The sequence below is a fragment of the Somniosus microcephalus genome, chromosome 13 (assembly GCF_052327205.1).
Source record: "Somniosus microcephalus isolate GS21.2 chromosome 13, FLI_Smic_1.0, whole genome shotgun sequence".
In the NCBI taxonomy this organism is placed as follows: domain Eukaryota; kingdom Metazoa; phylum Chordata; class Chondrichthyes; order Squaliformes; family Somniosidae; genus Somniosus; species Somniosus microcephalus.
The window spans coordinates 188,454,814-188,478,118 of record NC_140999.1 but is presented as its reverse complement, the minus strand read 5'-3'; the positions used below and the strand labels follow the sequence as shown (position 1 = coordinate 188,478,118).

General features: G+C 46.8%; 1 protein-coding gene across 1 annotated transcript in view; it reads left to right on the top strand.

Annotated features, from left to right (window-relative positions):
* The first annotated feature begins 948 nt into the window (after positions 1 to 948).
* sdc4 (syndecan 4) overlaps positions 949 to 23,305 on the top strand; it is a 34,070-nt gene continuing 11,713 nt past the window's right edge. Inside the window, exon 1 of the mRNA XM_086005846.1 lies at positions 949 to 1,371. Within this exon, the coding sequence (XP_085861972.1) occupies positions 1,303 to 1,371 (69 nt within the window). The 5' untranslated portion in view covers positions 949 to 1,302. The remainder of the gene's footprint in view (positions 1,372 to 23,305) is intronic.

Genomic DNA, 23,305 nt, shown 5'->3' with positions numbered 1-23,305 from the left:
CGGGACCGAGGATGACTTGCTTCCACATTAATAATGAGTTCTCAGGTGACTGATGAGTCCAATGCGGGACCTACAGTCTCTGTCACAGGTGGGGCAGACGGTGGTTGAAGGGGCGGGTGGGTGGGGTGCTTGGGTTGACGTGCGCTCCTTCCGCTGTTTGCGCTTGGCTTCCGCTTGCTCCCGGCGAAGAGACTCGAGGTGTTCGGCGCCTTCCCGGATGCTTCTCCTCCACTTTGTGCGGTCTTGGGCCAGGGATTCCCAGGTGTCGGTGGGGATGTTACACTTTTTCAAGGAGGCTTCGAGGGTGTCCTTGAAGCATTTCCTCTGCCCACCTGGGGCTCTCTTGCCGTGCCGGAGCTCCGAGTAGAGCGCTTGCTTTGGTACTTAATTGACTGTAAAGCACTTTGGGACGTCCGGTGGTCGTGAAAGGTGCTATATAAATGCAAGTCTTTCTAAACACTTGGTCAAAGAGGTAGGCTTTAAGGAACAGAGCGGGAATTCCAGTTCACAGGTGACGTTGGGAAAGCACAGGAGCGCATCGGAATGTTTCTTTAAACAACCCTCTGTAATTATCAACCAGGAGAATGAGATTAATCTTTCGTCTCTCCCCTGCCCTCTCTTGCCAGTTTACAGGAAGGGCAGAGCGGGCCTGAAACAATTAAATGATCTTCATTAAATGATCTTTTTCCTTGTCTGTTAATGGAAATTTACAATCCCACACAGGTGTTGTGGAATCTTCCGGTATCAGCTTAATTTATGTGTGACCAAAAAAAGAGTCAGGGAGGAAATGAGGCAGGAACTGAAAGCAATTTCAAGCCATGGGGTTTTTTTTTCCGTGATGCTCTGTTGAGTAAGCACGACTCCCCCCTCGCCCTGACGTAGCTCAGCCATGAGGTACAGAGGCGAAAAAAAAATAAAGGAGGGGACTTGGCGTAAGTTACGCTGCATTGGAGAGGCGGAGAGAGACCAGGAGGATCTATAAAAGAGCTGAAGGTTTGGACAGGGAGGCATTGCAGGACTCGAGTCAGTTTCACCGTGAAACTCAGCACGCCGGAGACTGAAACCAACAAACAAACAAACACACAGACACGCAAGAGGAGGAATTGACGCAGGAAACTCGCTCGCAACTTCGGAGCAAGTTTCGCACGTTCCAAAAGAAAAGGGGGAATCGGCGGAATTTAAAAAGCGACAGAGACAGAGAGTGCTGCCCAGTCGGTTGTTGAAGGGGGGGAGCGAGAAGAGGAAAAAACAAACCCCAGCCTCATTAAAGATCAGGAGACTTTATCGGAAAGTGCCAAGAAAATGTTGAAAATCTGGGCGCTAGTTACGTTGTTTCTGGTCTCCACATGGGGCACCTCTTCTGCCAAGACGGTGAGTACTGGGAACTATTAACCTACCTCTTTAAATAGTTTAAAAAGCGATCCCTTTCTTAATTCGAGAACAGGTAAACAGCCTGGCGTCTTGAACAAGGGTCGAGATTATTGGGGACCGCGAGTCTTTTGCAATCGAATTATTGTCTTTTTAAACTTTAAAAAAAAAGTATTTACAGACACGTTGGGATCCTCTCGGTGCCGCGGTCTTGATCTTTAACCCTATTTTAATCGATTTATTTTTTTGTTTGTTTTCTAAAATGAAACTCTGGTCGAGAGGACTCGACAAAGTTAACGAGGTAACAGTTGATGCAGTTAAATAGTTCAGTAGAATCTGATTTAAGAAGCTTTTTCTCTACTGGTGTGGGAATAAATCCTGGACGCAGTCGGGGGGAGGGGAATGAAATTCCTCATTTAACGACAGTCCGAGGTATGTGTCGGACTTTGTCATAACTTAACGACTCAACTAAGGAAATGACCAGTCAGTCGGAGCTCCCCGTCCCTGCCATTTCGTTAAAGGGTCGTTAACTGCGGTAAAAGTTGGCAATGTTCTTGGTTGTTTTTTCCCCTTCACTCGCCGCCCCCTTCCCCGTATCGGTGTTCGAGAGGATTTGAAACGTGACTTTCAACATAACTTCAATCGCTGCACATTGAAACAGGGAGTGGGACCGGGGTCTATCTGGAGCCCCGCGCTGAATGATTGGCCCGCTCTCCAAGGTGCAACCCATTGCCGAGAGTTAATGGGATGGGGGGGGGGTAGAGAGAGGGGACATAATGCACTGGGGGGGGTAGAGAGAGGGGCCATAACGCATTGGGGGGTAGGGAGAGAGGGGACATAATGCACTGGGGGGGGTAGAGAGAGGGGCCATAACGCATTGGGGGGTAGGGAGAGGGGGGACATAACGCATTGGGGGGTAGGGAGAGGGGGGACATAACGCACTGGGGGGTAGGGAGAGGGGGACATAACGCATTGGGGGGGTAGGGAGAGGGGACATAATGCACTGGGGGGGTAGGGAGAGGGGGGACATAACGCACTGGGGGGTAGAGAGAGAGGGGACATAACGCACTGGGGGGGTAGGGAGAGGGGGGACATAATGCACTGGGGGGGTAGAGAGAGGGGGACATAATGCACTGGGGGGGTAGGGAGAGGGGGACATAATGCACTGGGGGGGTAGAGAGAGGGGGACATAACGCACTGGGGGGGTAGGGAGAGGGGGACATAATGCATCTCTTTCCTTCCCACCGCGCCCCCCCCCCCCCCACATACAATATCTCTGCTAGTGCTGGGGTATAATGGCAGTGTCCCATCTTGACTACTCTGGAGAGGCTGGAATGGGTAAATACCCCCTTGGATGGGTGTGAAAGTTAAATGGTGCACTTGATTACCATTTTATACAGCAGAGAAACAGGCCATTCGGCCCAACCAGTCCCCGCTGGCGTTTATGCTCCACTTGAGCCTCCTCCTGTCTTTTCTCATCTAGTTTTATCAGCATAACATTATATACATGTATATGAATCTGTTTGGTATCTCCAATAACAGTATTTTTAAGTCTTTTGTAAGGACTTTTAATCTTGCCATTTTGTGGCTGCATTTAAGTCGTAAATGAACATTTTCCTAAAGTGTTAACTTTTTTTATATTCCAGTATTTTATCAGTCACAATGTTAGTGTTACATGAATTCCCCCACTGTGTGGGTTATTACATTGTTGCACTGCACTGGACTAAGTATGTATCAACCCAAGGACTGATCCAAACCTTGCTGAAAGCACTTTCTAAAGAAAGTTTATTTTGTATGTTTTCAATCATGGCATCTAGATCAAAAGTAGAACCGTGAGGGATTTGCTGTGGACAGAATCCTACAGTGCAGAAGGTGGTCGTTCAGCCCGTCCTGCCTGTGCCGGCTCTTTTGAAGGAGCTCTCCAGTTAGTCCCACTCCCCCTGCTCTTTCCCCACAGCCGTGTAAATGTTTCCTTTTCAAATATATATCCAATTCCCCATGGAAAGTTACAGGTTGCATTTTACTGGTGTTTTTTGCACACGAGCCAAGTTATTCTCATGTGTTGCAGTATTTTGAAACTACACATGGGAATGCATATAATGGCAAAAGTTTACCAGAAATGAGTCTCTCTCTGCTAGCTGCAGCAACAATAGATGTGGTCTCCCCTCTCTCTCTGTGCCCTGGAGGAGGAGAGACAGAGACCTCTCCCCTCCTCTGGCACAGCAGCAATTGAAGCAGCACCAGATTCCTGTTTGGCTATCGGGGATTGTCGATCATCATTGGTCCACTTTTTGTGTTGAACCAAATTAACTAACTAAAGTTTTATTAACAAATTAAACTAAAATTTGGTTGACAGGGGTGACGATGCACTCCAGTCCCCGCGGCGCCCACCGGTCGCGGAAGGCCTCGAGCGTGCCGGCGGACACTGCGTGCTCCGTCTCCAGGGCCACCCGGTCGCGAACATAGCCACGGTAGAGAGGCAGGCAATCGGGCCGGGCAACTCGACTGCCCGCTGCCTGGACCTATTAATGGCCACTTTGGCCAGGAGCAGCGAATGGAAGCTTCTGTTGCATTGGCGGTGGGGGTTTTTTTTGGCACTGAACTGACCATTTCACAGGCTGGACGTTTCCTTTGTGAAAATTAAGATTTCAGAAATATCACAAGGGTATTGATTCTCAAAAGACATTCTTGATTTATTGATCTGTCTTTTCTAAGTTATGAATTCTATTACGAGAAGGGTGGAGTCTGTTGACTACAATTTTGGGTTTAAAAACTTTGGGAGCTATGCCCCCTCTTGCGAGTAGTGTCTGCACAGTCTCCTCCTGAATTGGTAGAGTCCAGGTGGTATTCAGGATGAGCTCCCTTGCCCTGTTACCAGGCAGCATGAAGATGGAAGGGGAGGGGGCAATGAGAATAACTTTATCTCTTTCTTTCTCCACCACTCCTCTGTGTTGTAACCCTGGTGTCTTGTATTTTGAATTGAGCTTTGTGTGTGTGTGTGCAATCTCTACCAAACATTGATGGGACTGTTGTGTTGGAATGGTGCAGCCTACGGCACAGGACTGTCCTGTCAGGCATATAATGTAGTGGCACGCCAGTGTGTTTTTTTTAACATAATGATTTATAAAGTTTCTGGAAAATTTGCATATTAGCATTCCAGGAATTCCTTTAGTTTAAAGCGTTAGCCACAGCTACTTGAGAGACACTGGGGTGTGTTTTCCTCTGTGAAAAGTAATGGAAAAATTCTCTTACTAAACTGCCCTTGTAAACCAGTTTCAATTAAAGGAATTTTTCTTTTGCGCTATACTGTACACAGGTAAATAAGACCACGGCGGTTTTCTGTCAGGAGGTACAATGTCACTTTCACTGATACTGGCCTCTGATGTAATGCTGTTTCCATGTGCAAGAATGTCATTTATCACAGCCTAGATGCAGTGTTTGGCAAACACTGGGAAAGGTTTATCGAAGTCTGTTTAATGAAGGCAGTGATCCTTTAGCTTGGCTGCCATTAGAAGGAACCGTATAAATGAGGTAGCGCCAATTGTTGCCATAATGATAGCCTGCCTGGGAGATACTGCAGGATATTTAATGTGATCAATACATTTCCCTCCATCCCCTGCCCCTGTAATGTTCTTTATTGGTTAGGACAGTCAATAGTTTGGATAGAGTTGACTCATATTTGTTGGTACCCTAGCCTTGACTTTACTACTTGTGGCTGTACCGTGGGGCACTCTTGAAGTGTTGCAAGAGTTTGTTTGCCTGTTTTAGGACAACCTTCTGTTGGTTATTGACTTTATCTGAGGTTTAGATACCATTTGAAAATCACATGATTTACAGTAGTAAAATACCCAAGCAGGTTATGCAACTAAACGGCAGAGGAACATTGGAGCTGTGTTTTGATTACCTGTCCCGTCCACTCTGGGGTGGAATTGTAAAACTACCCATAACTGCCACGGGCAAGCTCCTGTGCAAAAGAGCAAATGTTTTCTTCTGTGTAAAGTCGAGAAAGAACTTGCATTTGTACAGCAATGCGTCTCCGATACATCCCAAAGTGCTTCAGAGCCAAGAAGAAAATTCATTTTGCAAACCTGCCATTATAAACCAAAGAGAGTTTAGTTTTAGTAAAAAGATTTTTTTTCTTTGATTTCACAGAGGAAAAGGATCTTGGGGAATCTTAGGTTTTATTCCTCAAAATAAAATCCATTTAAAAACAAAGTGCCCTGATCTGGAAGGATAGCGCTACACACAGTTTAAAAAAAACAAAAAAAAACAAATCTACTCATCACTTGCTGAATCCGTAAAGAATATTGAAAGTGCGGCAGATTCACCAGAATGATACTGGGGTGGAAGGGGTTAAATTGAGGACATGTTGCATAGACTAGGCTTGTATTCCCTCAGATATAGAAGATTTAAGGGGTGATCTGATTGAGGTGTTTAAGATGATTTAAAGGATATGATGGAGAGAAACTAATTCCTCTGGTGGGGGGGGGGGAGTCCAGAACAAGGGGGCAGAACCTTAAAATTATGGCCAGGCTGTTCAGGGGTGATGTCAGGAAGCACTTCTTCACATAAAGGGTAGTGGAAATCTGGGGGGAAAAAAACTCACCCAAAAGCTGTTGAGTATGGGGGGGGGTGGTGGGGGGGTGTCAAATGAAGATTTCAAAACCGAGATTGAAAGATTTTTGTCAGGCAAGAGTATTAAGGGTTATGGAACGAAGTTGAGTGAATGGAGTTAAGAGACAGATCAGCCATGATCGAAATGAATGGCGGAACAGGCTCGAGGGGCTGAATGGCCTCCTCCTGTCCCTATGTTCCAGAGGATTCCAGATATGTATCCAATCAAGGGGTTCAGCCGATGTGTTAAAGTTTGAGTAGATTGTCACCTCTCTGCAATTAATTCCCAGCTTGTGATGCTGTCAGTGATTTCTGTATTGTAGAGATCTGCTCTAATGAGTGCAGGGCAGTTGTAGGATATGGAGTTATTTTCGATGCTGAATTATCTTCCATGTAATACAGACTAATATTATCTGAGGTTCATTACGCATAAGCAAGGTAGTAAGTGCTACCATAAAAGTCTGGCTTTTCTTTTAACATTTTGAATTAAACATGAGGCAGCAATGTATTTAACTTTCACCATCAAAGTGTTTTTGTAATTCTAAAGGTGAGTGACTAGTGCTGGGGAAATTGAAGCGTTTTCTTATTCTGCATACACAATGTCTGCATCAACCGTTCAGCGTAAAGCTCCTATTTTTTTTCTGTCAATTCCAGCCTACTTGGACTTGATGTGGTAAAGAAAGGCTTGCATTTATATAGTGCCTTTCAGGACCTCGGGACGTCCCAAAGCGCTTTACAGCCAATTAAGTACTTTTTGACGTGTAGTCACTGTTGTAATGTGGGAAATGCAGCAGCCAATTTCCGCACAGCAAGCTCCCAGAAACAGCAATGTGATAATGACCAGATAATCTGTTTTTAGTGATGTTGATTGAGGGATAAATATTGGCCAGGAGGACACTCCTACTGGTCTTCGAAATAGTGTATAGGATCTTTTGCGTCCACCTGAGAGACCAGAGGGGGGGGGGGGGGCCGGGAGGAGGGGGGGGGGGGGGGCCTCGGTTTGGTAGCACCTCTGACAGTGCAACGCTGCACTGGAGTGTCAGCCTAGATTTTTTTATGTTCCAGTGTCCTGGGGTAGGACTTGAACTCACACAACCGTCTGACTCTGAGGCAAGAGTACTACCCACTCCGCTACCACCCTTGCTACCAGCAGAGAGGGGAGACTTTCCTTCCATTACTTTGGACTGGATCTGATCCCGCTTGCCAGAGGTGGTTATCCTGACTCGTTGTTGGAACCCAGTGGATTTTTGTCCTTTGGATTGCAAACCCACCAAGAAAGCAACCCAAATCTTAACCAACGACTTCAAAAAAAAAAAAAAAAAAAAAAAAATGATGCGGTTTTTAAAAAAAAAAATGATGCGGTTTTTAAAAAAAAAAATGATGCGGTTTTTAAAAAAAAAAAAAAAAAAATCTCTGAACAGCTCAAACAACCAGTGAATACAGGCTTCAGGACACTTGGAGAAAAGGAGTTACACTGAAAGTGCAGCGGGACATGGGTTTGTCATAAATAAGCTTTAGGTATGCTTGACATTTTTATTTCATGCCAGGAGAGGAAAAGCTTAATGTGCACATTGTGTAGTTACAGTAGTGGTTGGCTTTAAAGGGGATGAGTGCTGAAAGCATGAGATGGATTCAGGGGAGAGCTGTGGAGATACTTCCCCGAGGAATGTTTGATTTTTGACGCTTTGGTTTGGTGAATTTGCTTTCATGTCTTTTAAAATAATGTATTGTGAAAAGGGTTGAAGTATATTAAACATGATGATCAAGTAGTTGTACACACTTCAATTCAACCTCGCAGGATAACTTCAGGAGATGCTCAGCAAAAAAAGCCAACGTGTTCAGACCAAGGTCCATCCTCCCATGTATTGTATCGTCTCGATTATAAACAGCTGTAGCTAGCCTTGCTGAAACTAAGCCTCGCTCGACAGCCGGGCATGCTCCAGAAGTGTTTGTTAAATAGAACTTCACTGTGGGGCTAAAGCTAAATGAACACACCAGCGGCTCTTAAACTAATGAGCCTGGAGCTCGTTTGCCACTAAGTGTGGGAGAAATGAGATTGAGGAATGTAGTGAAGTCATGGCGGCTGCTGCTGGTGAGGTGAAAACTTGCTGTCCAACTGAGCTAATTGGTTGGCACTGAACGCCCCCAATTCCTGTGGAAAAATGTCCCTTCTCCTGTAAAATCCTAGCCTAGTACAGCACAGAAGGAGGCCGTTCGGCCCACTGAGTCTGCGAAGGTTCTTTGGAAGAGCAATCCCGTTAGTCCCACTCCTCGGCTCTTTAGCCTGTATTGTCTCGCTTAATTCTTCCTGTCGCCTCCTGCTTTTCTGCATTAAATTTCATCTGCCGTGTGTCCGCCCATTCCAGCAGCCTATCTGTCCTTTTGAAGTCTTACTATCTTTCTTGGTGTTAGCTACACTAACAAGTTTTGTGCTGCCTGCAAATATTGCCACATGGGTTGAAATGGCCATCAGCTTAAAATGATCATCCTGTATGCAAATTGGTTGCAAAAACTCTGCCCGTATCCTAACTCGTGCCAAGACCCGTTCACCCATCGCCCCTGTGCTCGCTGACCTACATTGGCTCCTGTCTGGCAACGCCACGATTTATTTAAAAAAAAAAAAAAAAAAAAAAAAATTCTCGTTTTCAAATTCCTCCATGGCCTCGCCCTTTTCTATCTCTGTAACCTCCTCCAGCCCTACAACCCTTCGAGATCTCTGCGCTTCTCCAAATCTGGCCTCTTGCACATTTTCATCGCTCCACCATTGGTGGCCATGCCTTCAGCTGCCTCAGCACTAAGCTCTGGAATTCCCTCCCTAAACCCCTCTACTTCTCTCTCTCCTACTGTAAGACGCTCCTTTAAAAACCTACACCTTTGACCAAGCTCCTGTCCTAATATCGCTATGTGAGTCCGTGTCCGTTTTGTCTGACTGCGCCTGCGAACCACCATGGGGTGCTTTTTGCTAAGTTAAAGGCACGATCTATAAATTAAGTTGTTGGTTGGCATGTATGGGATTGTAAGACTAGTTTATATTGACTGTGTGATCCTTGGACGCATTTAGCAGCTTGTAGAGTTGGCCTGCCACTTATTGGAGCGTAGGTCCCACTGGTATAGTGAAACTGTTTCTTCACCCCCCCCCCCCCCCCCCCCAGTCTAGCAGATTCTGTGGCCAGTGTCCAAGTGTGAAACGGACTGAACCGTTGTACTGTGATGCCAGTCAGTCACAGTGCTGTAACAGGACCAGCATTGCAGAAATGTTTGCCTGTGCATTAGCAAATTTTTTTGTTTTTTTGTTGAGTCGTCTGGTGATTTGCAGTCCGACATGCCTGTATTATAAAACGATGCGCTCTCGGCTAACGAGGGTGCAGCGCTTCAGGAGCAAGGTGGAAAGGGCACCTTCGAACGTGAAAGTTCAAGAGTGAAAGATTTAGCAATAACGGTTGGCCGATGGAATGCTTGTGGTCACAGCGACTTGGGATACAGTAGCTGTTGCGAGGTTCTTCTACATTACAGTACCTCATTGACCTGCGAAGCGCTTTGGGACGTCTGGAGGCGGTGAAAGGCGCCATGTAAAGGGACGTCCTTTTTGTTGTTTACCTGAAGTACAAATGGTGATGTACGCTGCATATTTTTTTTAGATGTGGGGGAAGGGACTGTCTCTCAATTGCGTGATGATGCTTTGTTTACTCACTTCAAAGAAATAATTGCATTATTCCTTTTTCTGGATGTCTCCAAAGTGCTTTTCAACCAATTAAGTAACTTTAAAATAAAACTGAAAAAGCGGGTCAGGCAGCATGAACTGAGTTAACGAGGTCAATGACCTATCGTCAGAACTCTTGGAATTGTAGTCACTGTTGTAATGCAGGAAAGCACCAGCCAATTTACACACAGCAAGCTCCCCAAACAGCAACAGACCAGATAATCTGTTTTCGTGATGTTGATTGAGGGATAAATATTGGCCCCAGGGATAACTTCCCCTGCTCTTCTTCGAAATAGTGGCCATGGGATCTTTTACATCCACCTGAGAGAGCAGACGGGAGCCTCGGTTTAATGTCTCATCCGAAAGACGGCACCTCTGACAGTGCAGCACTCCCTCGGTACTGGCACTGGGAGTGTCAGCCTAGAATATGGGGCTCAAGTCTCTGGAGTGGGGGTTGAACCCACGACTTGGGTGCTACTAACTGAGCCACACCGGACAAGTGTGTGATAGTAATTCATGGCAACAAAGTGTGTTGTGGGGGGTGCTATTGGGCTTGTTCCAGTTGGACTGTACCCCTCTGTAGGGCAGCATTGTTGGCACTGGACTGGTTGGTTCCCCCCACCACCCATGCATGGCCAGGGCTCGGAATGTCCCATTGACCAGTTCCACTGAGAGTTTTACTCAAACGTTTCTGCTTTTCTAACGAAGTTCACTTCCTCTCGCGAACCTGGGCCATTGCTGCGGCGGGCGGTGTGCCTTGCTGCGCGAGCTAATCTCAACCAAAAGTTTTAAGGTTGAACTGCCTCGCTGCAGAACAGGACCGCAGAGGTCAGTTAAAGATGAATCCTATGCTTCCTGGTATGGGGATCAATCCTCTCCCCTCGTTTTTCTTTTCTCCTCCACCCTCTTTATTTATCCTTTCCTATGCAGGAAGTCTCTCTTGCAGACTTGCTGACCCCTTTTTAAGCCGCTGGCTGTTGCTATCGGTGAGAGCTGGTGCTATTTACAGAGGCCAATGGAATGCGGTCCCTCGAGATTGAACTGTGAAATAGTCTGCACTCCAAAGAGTTGTGTTTTCAGTTGGAAAGCCAGTTCAGTGCTGGTGTTTAGCACAGCTGCTTTGAGCAGTTTGAACCAGGACATTGGGGTCTTGTGATATGAAGGTGGTTTCTTTCCTGTTTTGAGCAGGTGGCATTCTGGTTTACAAAGAACCTGTTGACTTTTTTTAAATGTACTTTTATGATCTTTGTTGACACGAGAGTTAAAATGGCCGCCCCCTTAAAACACTAGTTGGTGTATATATGGGATGTGTGATCTGCACCTCCATCGTGACCCTTGCGATCATTGTTGTATTACATAGAATTACATAGGTTCCATGGCACAAACAGGCCATTTGGCCCAACCAGTCCATGCCGGTGTTTATGCTCCACTCGAGCCTCCTCCCGTCTTTCCTCATCTAACACTCTCAGCATAACCCTCTATTCCCTTCTCCCTCCTTTTGCTTGTCCAGCCTCCCCTTAAATGCATCTATACTATTCGCTTCAACCACTCCCTGTGGTAGCGAGTTCCACATTCTCACCACTCTCTCTGGGTAAAGAAGTTTCTCCTGAATTCCCCATTGGATTTCTTGGTGACTATCTTCTATTGATGGCTTCCAGTTATGCTCTTCCCCACAAGTGGAAACATTCTCTCTCTATCCACTCTATCAACCTTTCATAATTTTACAGACCTCTATTAGGTCACCCCTCAGCCTTTTTTTCAATAGAAGAGACTCAGCCTGTTCATCCTTTCCTTGCATTTTTGGTATCATCCTTGTAGATCTTCTCTGCACCCTCTCCAGTGCCTCTATATCCTTTTTATAATATGGCGACCAGAACTGTACGCAGTACTCCAAGTGTGGTCTAACCTGGGTTCGATACAGGTTTAGCATAACTTCCCTACTTTTCAATTCTATCCCTCGAGAAATAAACCCTAGTGCCTGGTTTGCTTTTTTTGCGGCCTTGTTAACCTGTGGCGCAACTTTTAGTGATTTGTGTATTTGTACTCCGAGATCCCTTTGTTCCTCTACCCCACCCAGACTCGCACCCTCCAAGTGATAAGTGACCTCCCTATTCTTCCTACCAAAATGTAATACCTCCCATTTATCTGTGTTGAACTTCATTTGCCAATTATTTGCCCATTCTGCACGTTAAGTTCTTCTACAATTAAGTGTTTAAGCTTTTGTCCGCCCCCCCCCCCCCCCCCCCCTCCCAAACTATTTTAGGTTTGTCGTTCACCTGTCCTATTGTGCAAATGGCGGCTTGCCAGTTTCAATGTTCTGCCCAATCGCGATCCGGCGAATGAAATCTACCACGGTGGGTGAGATGAAGTAGGGGTGGGAGGAGGCTGGTGTGGAGCAGAAACACAGCATGAACCAGTTGGGCTGAATGGCCCGTTTGTGTTGTAAAATTTCAATGTCGGATCCACTTGTACTTGAGGAGCGGGTCGGTTGGGAACGGTTCCTTTCAGCTCGTTAATGAGTTTTCCATAGAATATGCATCACTGAAACAAGCCATTCAGCCCAACCAGTCAATGCCAGTGCCTTGGTACAGAGCTGGAAGAATGGCAAGTCCATTTATTCATCCCTACTCTGAGTCAGTTGATCCCCAGCCAGTGTGCCTAGTAGAGATTCAACAACTAATCTCTGTACCCCTGGGTTAGGGGGGAGAAGGGTACAAATCAGCCAGGGCTCTCCGCACTTGAGCTAGCGACTCTGCTGGAATGGGTGTCGGGCAAGGGTGGGATCTGGCTCGGCTTGTGCTTCTCCTCACAGTTGACTAGCCGGCTGGCGATGTCTACCTCTGCTCAACGTGGGCAAAGTGGCAGATCAACTGTGGGGAGGGGGGAATGTGTGTGGGGAGGGAGGGAGGGGGGTGTGTTGTGTGTGGAGAGGGTATGGTTTGTTTGGGGGGGGGGCGGTAGAGTGGTGGGTTGTGTGGGGAGGGTGCGTTGTGTGGGAAATCTAATGGCGCCATGCCCCTTTAACAAAAATCCCACGCAATGCCACCGCTCTCGTACTTCGGTCAGTTCAGGCTGTCTTTTAATTTTAATTACAGTAAGAGGCTTCCTGGATTATTGCATATATCCACTTCACAAGGAATAGCAGATTGTGGAAAACATTTTCTATCTCGAAGACTTTGGAAAAACGGGGGGTGGGGAAGATAAAACAACTTTTTCTCGCTCCAGTGAACTGTTTTTGCTGCAGAGTCCAACTCCTGTGCTAGGCCCTCAGGCCTGGGCCTCACAGCCACCCGCAACCAGCCTTGACGTGTTTTTTTTAATTTTTTATTATTGTTCCACAAGGTATCAAAGTACCTCTTCAGAACAGGGAGCGGCTCCAAAACATTCTTTCACCAGAAGGCAAAGTGCCAGAATTCATTAAATTATACAGCAAATCCTTCCAACAATTACATCAGCTATTCCACACTGCTTGGCCACTTTCGCAAAAGGGGGTAGCACAGCCCCCACCCCAAACGTTGGCCAGGTTTAAGATGAGCACTGCTGTAGTGGCACCCACGTCTTGACAACCGTTGGCATGTTTGTTTGTTGAAAATACCCTCTGTTGCGATTTGGTATTGTGCATGTTTATATTTAACTTCGCAATCCAGTGTGTCTACCTCTCTTTTGTCTTACTTAATGGAAAATACACACTGCCAGGTTGTTTCCAAGCTAGTCATTCCCGAGTGGAAGAGATTTGCATGTCATATTTCCTTGATTGCTGTGTTTTCTGGATAACCCCATGTATTAATCGAGTTGCGTTCAAAACCGCAGACACATGCTCGCCTCGCCGCTCTCGCTTCTCCCCCACCGCCACTCCCCTCTCCCAAGGATGTTGACTCCTTGCAGTGTGGTACAGTTGCCCAGGCACAAACACCTCCTCCACGTGACCACTAATCATTTGTGAATCTTGATAATGAGAGTGAGCAGGCCATTTGGTCAAGCATGGGGGGGTGAAGAGCAAGAGTAAGGGAGACAACACCCACACACACGTGCGCTCTCAAGCGGAGTCACTGGACAGCAAATCGGAAGCCCTTAGCATTCTTTTGCTCCCTCCATTACCCAGGTGCAGCGAGATCCGCTTTTACAACCTCCATACAGCCATCTGAAGTGTAGTCACTGTTGTAATGGCGGTAGGCAACACGGTAGGCAATTTGCGCACAGCAAGCTCCCACAAACAGCAAAGTGATAACGACCAACGAATCTGTTTTTTAGTGATGCAGGAAGGATGTTCCCGATGGTCGGGGAGTCCAGAACCAGGGGTCACAGGCTAAGGGGTAGGCCATTTAGGACAGAAATGAGGAATTTCTTCACCCAGAGAGTGGTGAACCTGTGGAATTCTCGACCACAGAAGGCAGTAGAGGCCAATTCATTAAATTTATTCAAGAAGGAGTTGGATATATTAAGGCTAAAGGGATCAAGGGATATGGGGAGAAAGCAGGGACAGGGTACTGAATTTGGATGATCAGCCATGATTGCATTGAATGGCGGAGCAGGCTTGAGGGGCCGAATGGCCTACTCCTGTTCCTATCTTCTATGTTTCTATGAAGGGCAAATATTGGGCAGGGACCCTGACCATTCAGTATTTGGTTCGCTTTACACACTCGTGAGATCAGCCGGGGCCTTTTTTCCAGTTTTTGTTCCGGATGTTTCTGAGATGCCTCAGGTGGGCGTAGGCATGGGAGGGGGGGTGGAACGCAATCCAATCTGGTGCCCTCTTTATTGTTTTCCGGAAAGAAACTTCATTCATCTTGAGACAAAACGGGATGAAGAGGATGTATAGAATTTGAGCCCATTAAACCCCTCCAGTGCCTGGCAGATGTTTTCAGCTCTGATTGGGAGCCACTGTCTTTCTTTTTCTCCCCCTCCCCCACCCCCCTCCCACCATTGTACTTTGTTTCAAGTGTAAATAATATGAAAGTAGAAGCCATTGTCGAACGAAACAAAGGAGATTGGAACTGCAGCCAAGTGATTGGAGGCCCGTTTGACCCTTTGGCTACTAAAAGGCATTTGTCACCTTGTAGCACATAAACAGGGCAAGGCGGGTGGGGAATCTTGCTCTTAAATTGAGAAGGACTATATATATAAGGCTAAATCAGTGTAGGCTTGAACCAAAATAAGAGAATGCTGGAAAAACTCAGCAGGTCAGGCAACATCCGTGGAGAGAAATTTGAGTTGACGTTTCGGGTCGAACCCTTCTTCAAAACTGGAAAGAAAAGAAAATAGATTGAAGGCAGGGAACAAGGTTGAAGAGCCAAACGGAGATCCCGTCGAAGAGAAGAGCAGAACTTCAAGGTAGGCATTCCTAGAAGAGGTGTGGCAGTGAACCAAACACTAGTACGATAGCAAAATACTGCAGATGTTGGAAATCCGAAATAACAGAAAATGCTGGAAAACGTTGAACACAGTAGAAGGTGAGATAAATGGAGAAGTGTTTTGGTGAGGTACTGTACAAGCTTTGGGTTTTAAGTGGCTGTGGATTTGTAGGAGGAATGAAGGAGACGGCTGCTTCTCTCCGGTGGATGTAAAAGACCCTGCGGCACTATTTCGAAGAAGAGCAGGGGAGTTTTCCCTGGCGTCCTGGCCAACCTTTCTCCCTCCACCAACACCTAACCGATTTTAACAACCGAAAATGCTGGAAAAACTCAGCAGGCTAGGCAACATCCATGGAGAGAGAAATAGAGTCAACGTTTCAGGTCAAAACCCTTTGAAACCTGACCGATTTATCTGGTCATTATCACATTGCTGTTTGTGGGAGCTTTTTTTTGTGCAAATTGGCTGCCGCGTTTCCCACATTACAACAGTGACTCCACTTCAAAAACAGTATTTCATTGGCTGTAAAGCGCTTTGGGGTGCCCTGAGGTTGTCTAAGGCGCTGTAGAAATGCATGTTCTTTTTTCTTCTTTTTCTGACCACTGAATTGACTTGTGTGGACTGGAGCCACCCAACACCTTGACTTTTAAAGGGAGCGATACTTCCAAGAATGTGAGGCCACTCTCGGCCTTTGATCCACCAGGAAGAACGGTTAGCGCGAGCAGATGCCGTCGATCGGGACGATTAAATCTCTAGACTGGCACGTCACATTACCCTTGCAGTGCCAGCTCACCTAGGAATGCCAAAACCAGACTTTTTAAAATTTATTTTAAAAAAAAGCCTTTTAGATATAGTGAAGATATACAATCTAATTTTGGTTGTTGAAAAGGAAGTTATCAAGATCTCTTTCTCCGTCTCTGGCATTTTTGCAGTCACTTCAGATCAAATGTAATTACGCTGGATAGCTGTCCCATACTGGCTGCAGAACCAATGGGATTTGACACGCCCTTTATGCAGCTGGTTCCGCTGTCCAAAGGATGAACACTTTCTCATTAACCCATCGAGAGGTCTTTCAGACTGTGCTGTAGGCCATATTTTCATTTTCAGCCGATGGGTTTGAGGGGGAGGGTGAGTTATAATGGAATGAAATTTTTGGACTTGTTTTGGTAGGTTGTCACCAGTAAGAGCTAGCATTGTACTCTATTTTCTGTTGTAAAAGTGGGCATGTTCTAATCTAATCAATCCTAACCGAATGTGGCCATTCCACCCATTTCCCCCCCTGCCCCAGCCTGTTCTGTGGTTGCATTAGTTTATTTAACAACCAATTACAGTGCTACTGGCATAACTCTCCCAAACTTGTGCAGTGGTTGAAGGTTTTGCAACGGAGATTGTGCATAGTTGTGTTGGCACCAATTCGGAGCACCCACTAATGTTCCCGACCCGAATGTGGCGTTCTGGTGCAGTAGAAACCGCTCCCAACAATGTGCATTTACATAGCACCTTTTTTTAAAATGTCCCAAGGCGCTTCACAGGAGCGTTATCAAACAAAATTTGACACCCAAGCCGGATAATGGGACAGGTGACCAAAAGCTTGGTCGAAGAGTTGGGTTTTGAGGAGCGTCTTAAAAGGAGAGCGGCGGAGATTTAGGGAGGGAATTCCAGAGCTTCGGGGGGCAGGGGCGGGCCTCAGCAGCTGAAGGTACTGCCATCAACGGTGAAGCGATGTGCATCCCTGATTTTTGAGAGATCTCGGAGGGTTATAGGGCTGGAGGAGGAGGTTTGTGAAGGGGAGGGCGAGGCCATTGGATATACAAATTCCCTCAATGTAAATGGGATGGTTTTTCCAGCCCTGGAAGTTACAACCACTGCTGCAGCATAAACCACACTAAGAATTAGCACTACAAGGATGAAAGGGAATTGGAATTTTTTTGTTCGTGCAAAGGGTTATGATGATCTGGAATGCTTTACCACAAGTGGTTGTTGAAGCCGAGTCATTATAACATATTTTAAGAGGGAATTAGAGGGCGAAGAAAATTTTTATAAAAGGCATAAGGAGATGACATTCGAGTCGATGGCTCCAGTGGGGAGCCAGCACCACCCAAATGGTCTCCTTCCGTACCAAAACATCTTGTGATCTTGGGTGCTGCTTACGATCCAGCCCTTTCACTTCTGTACAGACTGGAGAAATCTGCTCTCCCGCTCTGTGTTTGTAAAAGTCGCTGGAAGGTTTTGAGCGAACTGATTTTGGGCAGCTCCGAGGTTGCAGGTCCAGACCGGAGTGAGATCAGGAGACAGTGGTGTGATCAGGATTGAACCTGAGAATAGTGGAGTCACTTGGCTTGTTTTCAAATGGAATAAAGTGCTGTAATAATTGGTGTATTTATACTCTTGGCATTGTCCAAGGGGGCCCCAGCTTCGTATCCGCCCCACTTGCATTGCAGCAACCAAACTCAAACTGGGAGTGGTTTGTAAAGTTGCCGAGTGTCTGCTGACTGCCCCTCCATTTCCCAGTAGCTACAGAATGACCTGCGTATTGATCAGTGAGCGAGAAGCCTGTGCAAAGGGCCTGAGCTGCTTGGCCGAGAGAGGGGGCAGGCATTGTCCCTGCTAGTGCGGGTGGTATTTGATGCCGAGTGCTGTTGCCTCTGGAAGCACCGGTGTAAACCACCACCTCCAGCTGGGTCGTAGTGCCTGCAAAGTTACGACTTTCGCCTTGGTCGCCAGGGCTGGACCAGCGGTCGCACCGAGAGGAGCGCTGGAACTGGGTGGACATCCAAGACAATTCTGGACCACTCCAAATTTTACTGAAGTTACTACGTGTGGAGATCCCATGAGATTGCTCCCACTAAGATGGGTGTTGTACCACTTTATAGCGACTGTTACATTGTCTGTTATATGGTGTGTAACATTCTGTTGCTAAGGTGGCATTGTCTTGTCGCCAAAAGGCCACAATGTAATTTCTGTGAATCCTGAACTCAGTTGGAAGTTCACTGAAGGAATGGCCTTTGGAAATGTGACCTCTAAAGCGTGACGTGCACGCTGGACACAAGACTTTCTTATCGTTGTAATTGAAAGGCTCAGCTGATCGTGTCAACCAACCACTAGAATGAAATGCAAGCGATTGTATAACTGCCGTCTGACCCCTTGGATTGGATTACCGACTGGAAATCTCACTGCGATGGGTTAGTATTTTAGAATAGACATGGCCTTTAAATTTTAGGTGTTTTTGCTGTTGGCATCAGTGGTCAATACTTCTGCTCCATCTTTAAAATCTAGGATTGTATTCTTGGAATTTGAAGATTGAGAGATGATTTGATCGCAGTCTAAGATATTAAATGGAACTGATCGGGTAGATAGAGAGAAACCATTTCTGCTGGTTGGAGAGTTTAGGACTAGGACATTGCCTAAAAATTCGAGCCAGGCTTTTCAGGAATGACGTTCGGAAACACTTGTATACGTGAAGGGTGGTAGAAATTTGGAAAACTCTCTTCTGCAAAGAACAGTTGATGCTAGGTCGATTATATGGGGTGAGGTCACAGATCAGCCATGATCTCACTGAATGGCGGAACAGGCTCGAGAGGTTAAATGGCCTCCTGTTCCTTTTTTTATTGAGACTATTTCACAGTGATCAGGATTATAGCCTAGGGAGGAGTCCTCCTTGATAGAAGTCCAGGCATCCACCTGGGCTTGATTGAGGAAGTCTCATTCTAATGGGGTTGCCCGTGTGTTTTTTTTTAATTGAGAAACTTTGGTGAAGAGCCAAGACTTGTAGTGCAGCACACCAGCAGCTAGAGGGCTAGGGTTAAATCAAGGAGAATCTTCGTGCAGGAGGCCATTTGGCCCATCGTGCCTGTGCCGGCTCTTTGAAAGAGCTCTCCAATTAGTCCCACTCCCCCCTGCTCTTCCCTGTAACTCTGCGATGAGTCCTCTACAAGTACATACCCAATTGAAATCTCATTCCACCATACCCAAACTAGGTGAGATCTGTATTTTTGGTAATCTGGAACGCACTACCTGAGTTTTTTTAAACCTGAAGATTGCTGGAGGAAGGGATAGATGGAGCAGTAAAGTGTGTGTTTGTGTGTGTGTCTCTAGGAGGTCAGTGTTACTTGCACTACATGATCCCTGCCAATTAGCAGGCTCCATATCACTGTTCTGCTGTGGGGCAGTATATGCAAATCTGGCACCTGTTTGATTTCAGTCTCTCGATGTAAGTTGCATGGAATCATGTTGCATCTGGGTGTCTGCCTAGGACCAGCCGTTCAGCAGTCAAGCTCCGAGTTTGACACAGTATGAAGCGGCCGAGCTATTAATAAACTCACTTCGTTTAAAAAAATAATTAACACTCTCTTTTTAATTAAACCAAAAGATTCATTAATCCAGTCAGGCAGGCTCAATCATTAGGCTGCAGAGAATGGAGGAGTGGTCACCTCGCACAAAAGGGAGCAGCACTTTCAAGCGCCTTGATTTCTTGGAAGCGCTCGAGTAAAGGCTGAGCGTGGTAAGCTCCGACAGAGGCTGTAATGGAGATGGGGTCGGGGTGCAGTATGCTCACTAGGACCTCGGCTGTCGGCTCGAATGACTTGTGCTGGTGGTCCTTTGGCGGGGCTATCTGACTTGGCCAACGAGCCACGAGAATAGGTTAGGGGAGCCAATGTAGGTCGTAAATGGTCCCAGGTTCGATGCCTGGGCTGAGTTAGCTGGTTATTGGCAATGTGGCTGGGGCTCTATGGTAGACCTTGGGGCTGTCTAGGTTCAGGAGCAGGGGGTGGGGGGGAAATTGGACCAACGAATCTTGCTTCTGATCACCTTCCTGGGACCCCTACCTGAAGTCTTGTGTGTGGATATTGGGTGAGAATAGGATTGGACTCTGCTGTGAGATTCCCCCCATGACTGAATAGCCAGATGGAGATCATTATCGGGGCTTGGGTAGGAGTTTGGTGAGGCATTTAGTAATGGCAATTAACCTCTAATTGACCTCCAGAACATACTTTGGACAGCTTCTCCGCTGGGTGTACTTGAGCAGTGTCCTTAAAGGGACAGGCCATTCTAGACCCCTGACCACAATGAGCAGTTCCACAGGAGGTTAGCGAGTGTGTCCATAAATCTTTTGGGAGGGGGTTTAGGGTTAATGACTTGTGTAAACCCATGCTGGATTTTTGCTCAAAATTGTCACTGCACAAGTCTGAAAGATTGCAGCTACACACGCAGCACATACACTCTAGGTGACCCTTCCTGTGAGTGAGATGCAAAATGGTGGATATGGGACATGACTGCCCACCTCCCCAGGCTAGATGTTATCTTGGTAGCCAACCTGCAAGATGCTAGGCTCTTGCTAACAATATTGATTTTAATAAAATGTGCACTTCTCCCTCCTTTCTTCCCCCCCCCCCCCCCAAGTCCATTTCAATCTTTTGTTTAGTGCTTGGGAGTTTTTGTCTTAATTGTTCACTTTCAACCGTGAAAGCTATTGATCGAGCTCCAACTTGTACTGAGCACCCAGCCGTGACTTGTGATGCTGCCTGGTTTTTAAAAAATATATATATTCCTCCATCGCTTAAATACCAGGCGTGTACAGTTTTCTTTGTTTGCACAGCTGAAGTGTGAAGATTTTTTTTTGACTTTAGTCTGGCTAATGACCATCGAATTCAACAGTCCCTTCTTTCTGCCTGTTTCTCACTGTCACGGCTCGTGTGACACAAGTTTAGTCAAGTCAACACCAACTTGCATTTATATAGCGCCTTTAACATAGTAAAACGTCCCAAGGTGCTTCGTAGGAGTGATTATCAGACAAAATTTGACATCGAGCCACATAAGGAGATATTGGCACATGTGACCAAAAGCTTGGTCAAAGAAATAAGTTCTAAACGGCCGTCTTAAAGGAGGGGAGAGGCGGAGAGGTTTAGGGAGGGAATTCCAGAGCTTGGGGCCGAGGCAGCTGAAGGCACGGCTGCCAATGGTGGCGCGATGAAAATCTGATGCGTGCGAGAGGCCAGGATTGGAGGAGCACCGAGATCTCTGAGGGTTGTGGGGTTGGAGGATGTTGGAGATGGGGAGGAGCGAGACTGTGGAGGGCTTTGAAAAGCAAGGTGAGAATTTTAAAATCGAGGCATAGCCTCGCAAGTCTCCTGGTTGTGTAGTTGTGGCGTGTGCAGTCTTGATGGCTTGGTGTGTGAGTAAGTAGACGTCCCCCAGTGTGGCTCTGGATTGTACCATCAGAAGGTCTTGGATTCTGCCCTCGATCTCGGCAGGAGAGGTGGGCAGCGTTGCTACAATTAGCCTCGGCGACCTAGGGTTCGAGAGATGGGAAAATCATCCAGGGTTACCTGGTCAATATTCAGCGACTCTGCTCGCGGTTTAGGTTTGCGTGTGAAGAATGCCATTTAGGCAAGGTACCGGCGCCTGCAAAAAAAAAAAAAAAACATACCCCGGTAAGAGCTTGCGTCGTCAGGGATGTTGGGGGTGGGGAGAGAATTTGGCACGGAAGGAAAAATGTGGCTTGTACAAATTGTCAAAAAATTTCCATGAGTAAGGAGGGCATGTCGCAACTCTGACTCGACAATGTCCTGAACAAATCCTGCGTGAGTAACCTTGTAGTCACCGATTAACGTTTCAATCAAATCGGCTTTCACCATAGTGTGAAGTTGCATCCCCCCTCCCTTCTATAATTCATACCATGGCATTAAACCTGCAGGAGCTGCCAAACTGAATCTATCAAAGCATTGCAACTGATCCTGGTGTATTGGAATGTAGGAGGAGGCCATTCAGCCCCTCGTGCCTGTTCTGCCATTCAATTAGATCATAGATATATATACCCCCACCTTGGTTCCGTATCCCTTAATGCCCTTGCCTAACAAAAATCTATCAATTTCAACTTTGAAATTTTCAATTGACCCCCAGCCTCAACAACTTTCTGGGGGAGAGAGTTCCAGATTTCCACTCTTTTTGTGAGGAAGTGCTTCCTGTCATTAGCCCTTGAACGGCTTAGCTCTAATTTTAAGGTCATCTTGGAAGTCTCTTTTTGGGACATCCCGTGGTTGTGAAAGGTGCTATATAAATTCAAGTCTTTCTGTCTAAAATCATCTTGAGATTCTCCCAAGATTTTGTGTTCTATTCTCTACTGTGCTTGGCTGTCACTTTGTGTGGATCATGAGAATTCAGTGAGCACGCGGAGACCAGAGGCTCCCGTTTGAATGGAAAGGGGAGAAACGGCAATCGTTTGATCGCTGGCGACCCAAACATGGTAGCTGCCACGTGTTGGACCTTGCGCCTGTGCAATGAGTGCGGCCATGGTGACCCATGCAGCTGGTAGGAATGGCTTTATTTTTTAAAAAGAAATGTTGTCCAGTGATCAGAGATGGTGCCTCCTTAATCCTCTTCCATGTATAAGAAGTGGGTTTGATAAATAAATTTGACTGGAGTCATGTACAGTGGTAACTGTATCTCGGCATTTGCTGGCTGGGGAACCTCTGCTTGCGTTCCAACTACACGTTAGTGCTGTCATCAGGAGATTGGTTTCAATGAAGAAGGCCCTTTGGCCCATTCGATCCCAGCCTTCTGGAATCCCATTTCCCCCCCGCCCCCCCCCCCCCACACTTTTTTGCAGCATCCAGTTGCTCTAAAGCAAATTGGGAAAGGGATCAAACCTTTGTCGCGTGGGATTGACTTGCGCACATTGGGGCTCTGGATTCATTAGACATAAATCCCACATGGCACCGGGTTAGATCCCTTCTGATCTGCAGGGAGACCACTGACTTCCGTGTACGAGTGGTGCTTGACGATGGGGAAAGTTGCCCGCGTGGTTTTGTCGAGCTATTTGCTGTCGTCTGCTGATGGAATGTTGCACATGTGGCTGTCAGACGGCTGGGCTGCAGGCTGTAACTCTGTACTGCATCTATTTTAAATCTCTCGTCTCCTCTACCCCATATTATTCCACTTCCAAGCTGTGTTCGCCCCTCTCGCTGTGGTACACTTCCATGGGCCCGGGTCTCCCTCTTCCAGTCCCGTGCCCATTCCTCGTGGGCTCCAGCGCAGGCTGTGTGTGGTAGGCCTCACTGCCCGAGCCTGATCGTATTCGCACCAGCGATCCGCACTCTCTCTACATCAGGAGTCCCTTGGTACTGATCTAGAACGGGAACCCTGGTTGACCTTCTGTCCCTGGGGTCCTGGGATTAACGGTAGCACCCAATCGCTGCCCTGGCTGATCAGCTTCACCCCACTTTTATACATCGAAACATAGAAGATAGGCCATTCAGCCCCTCGAGCCTGCTCCGC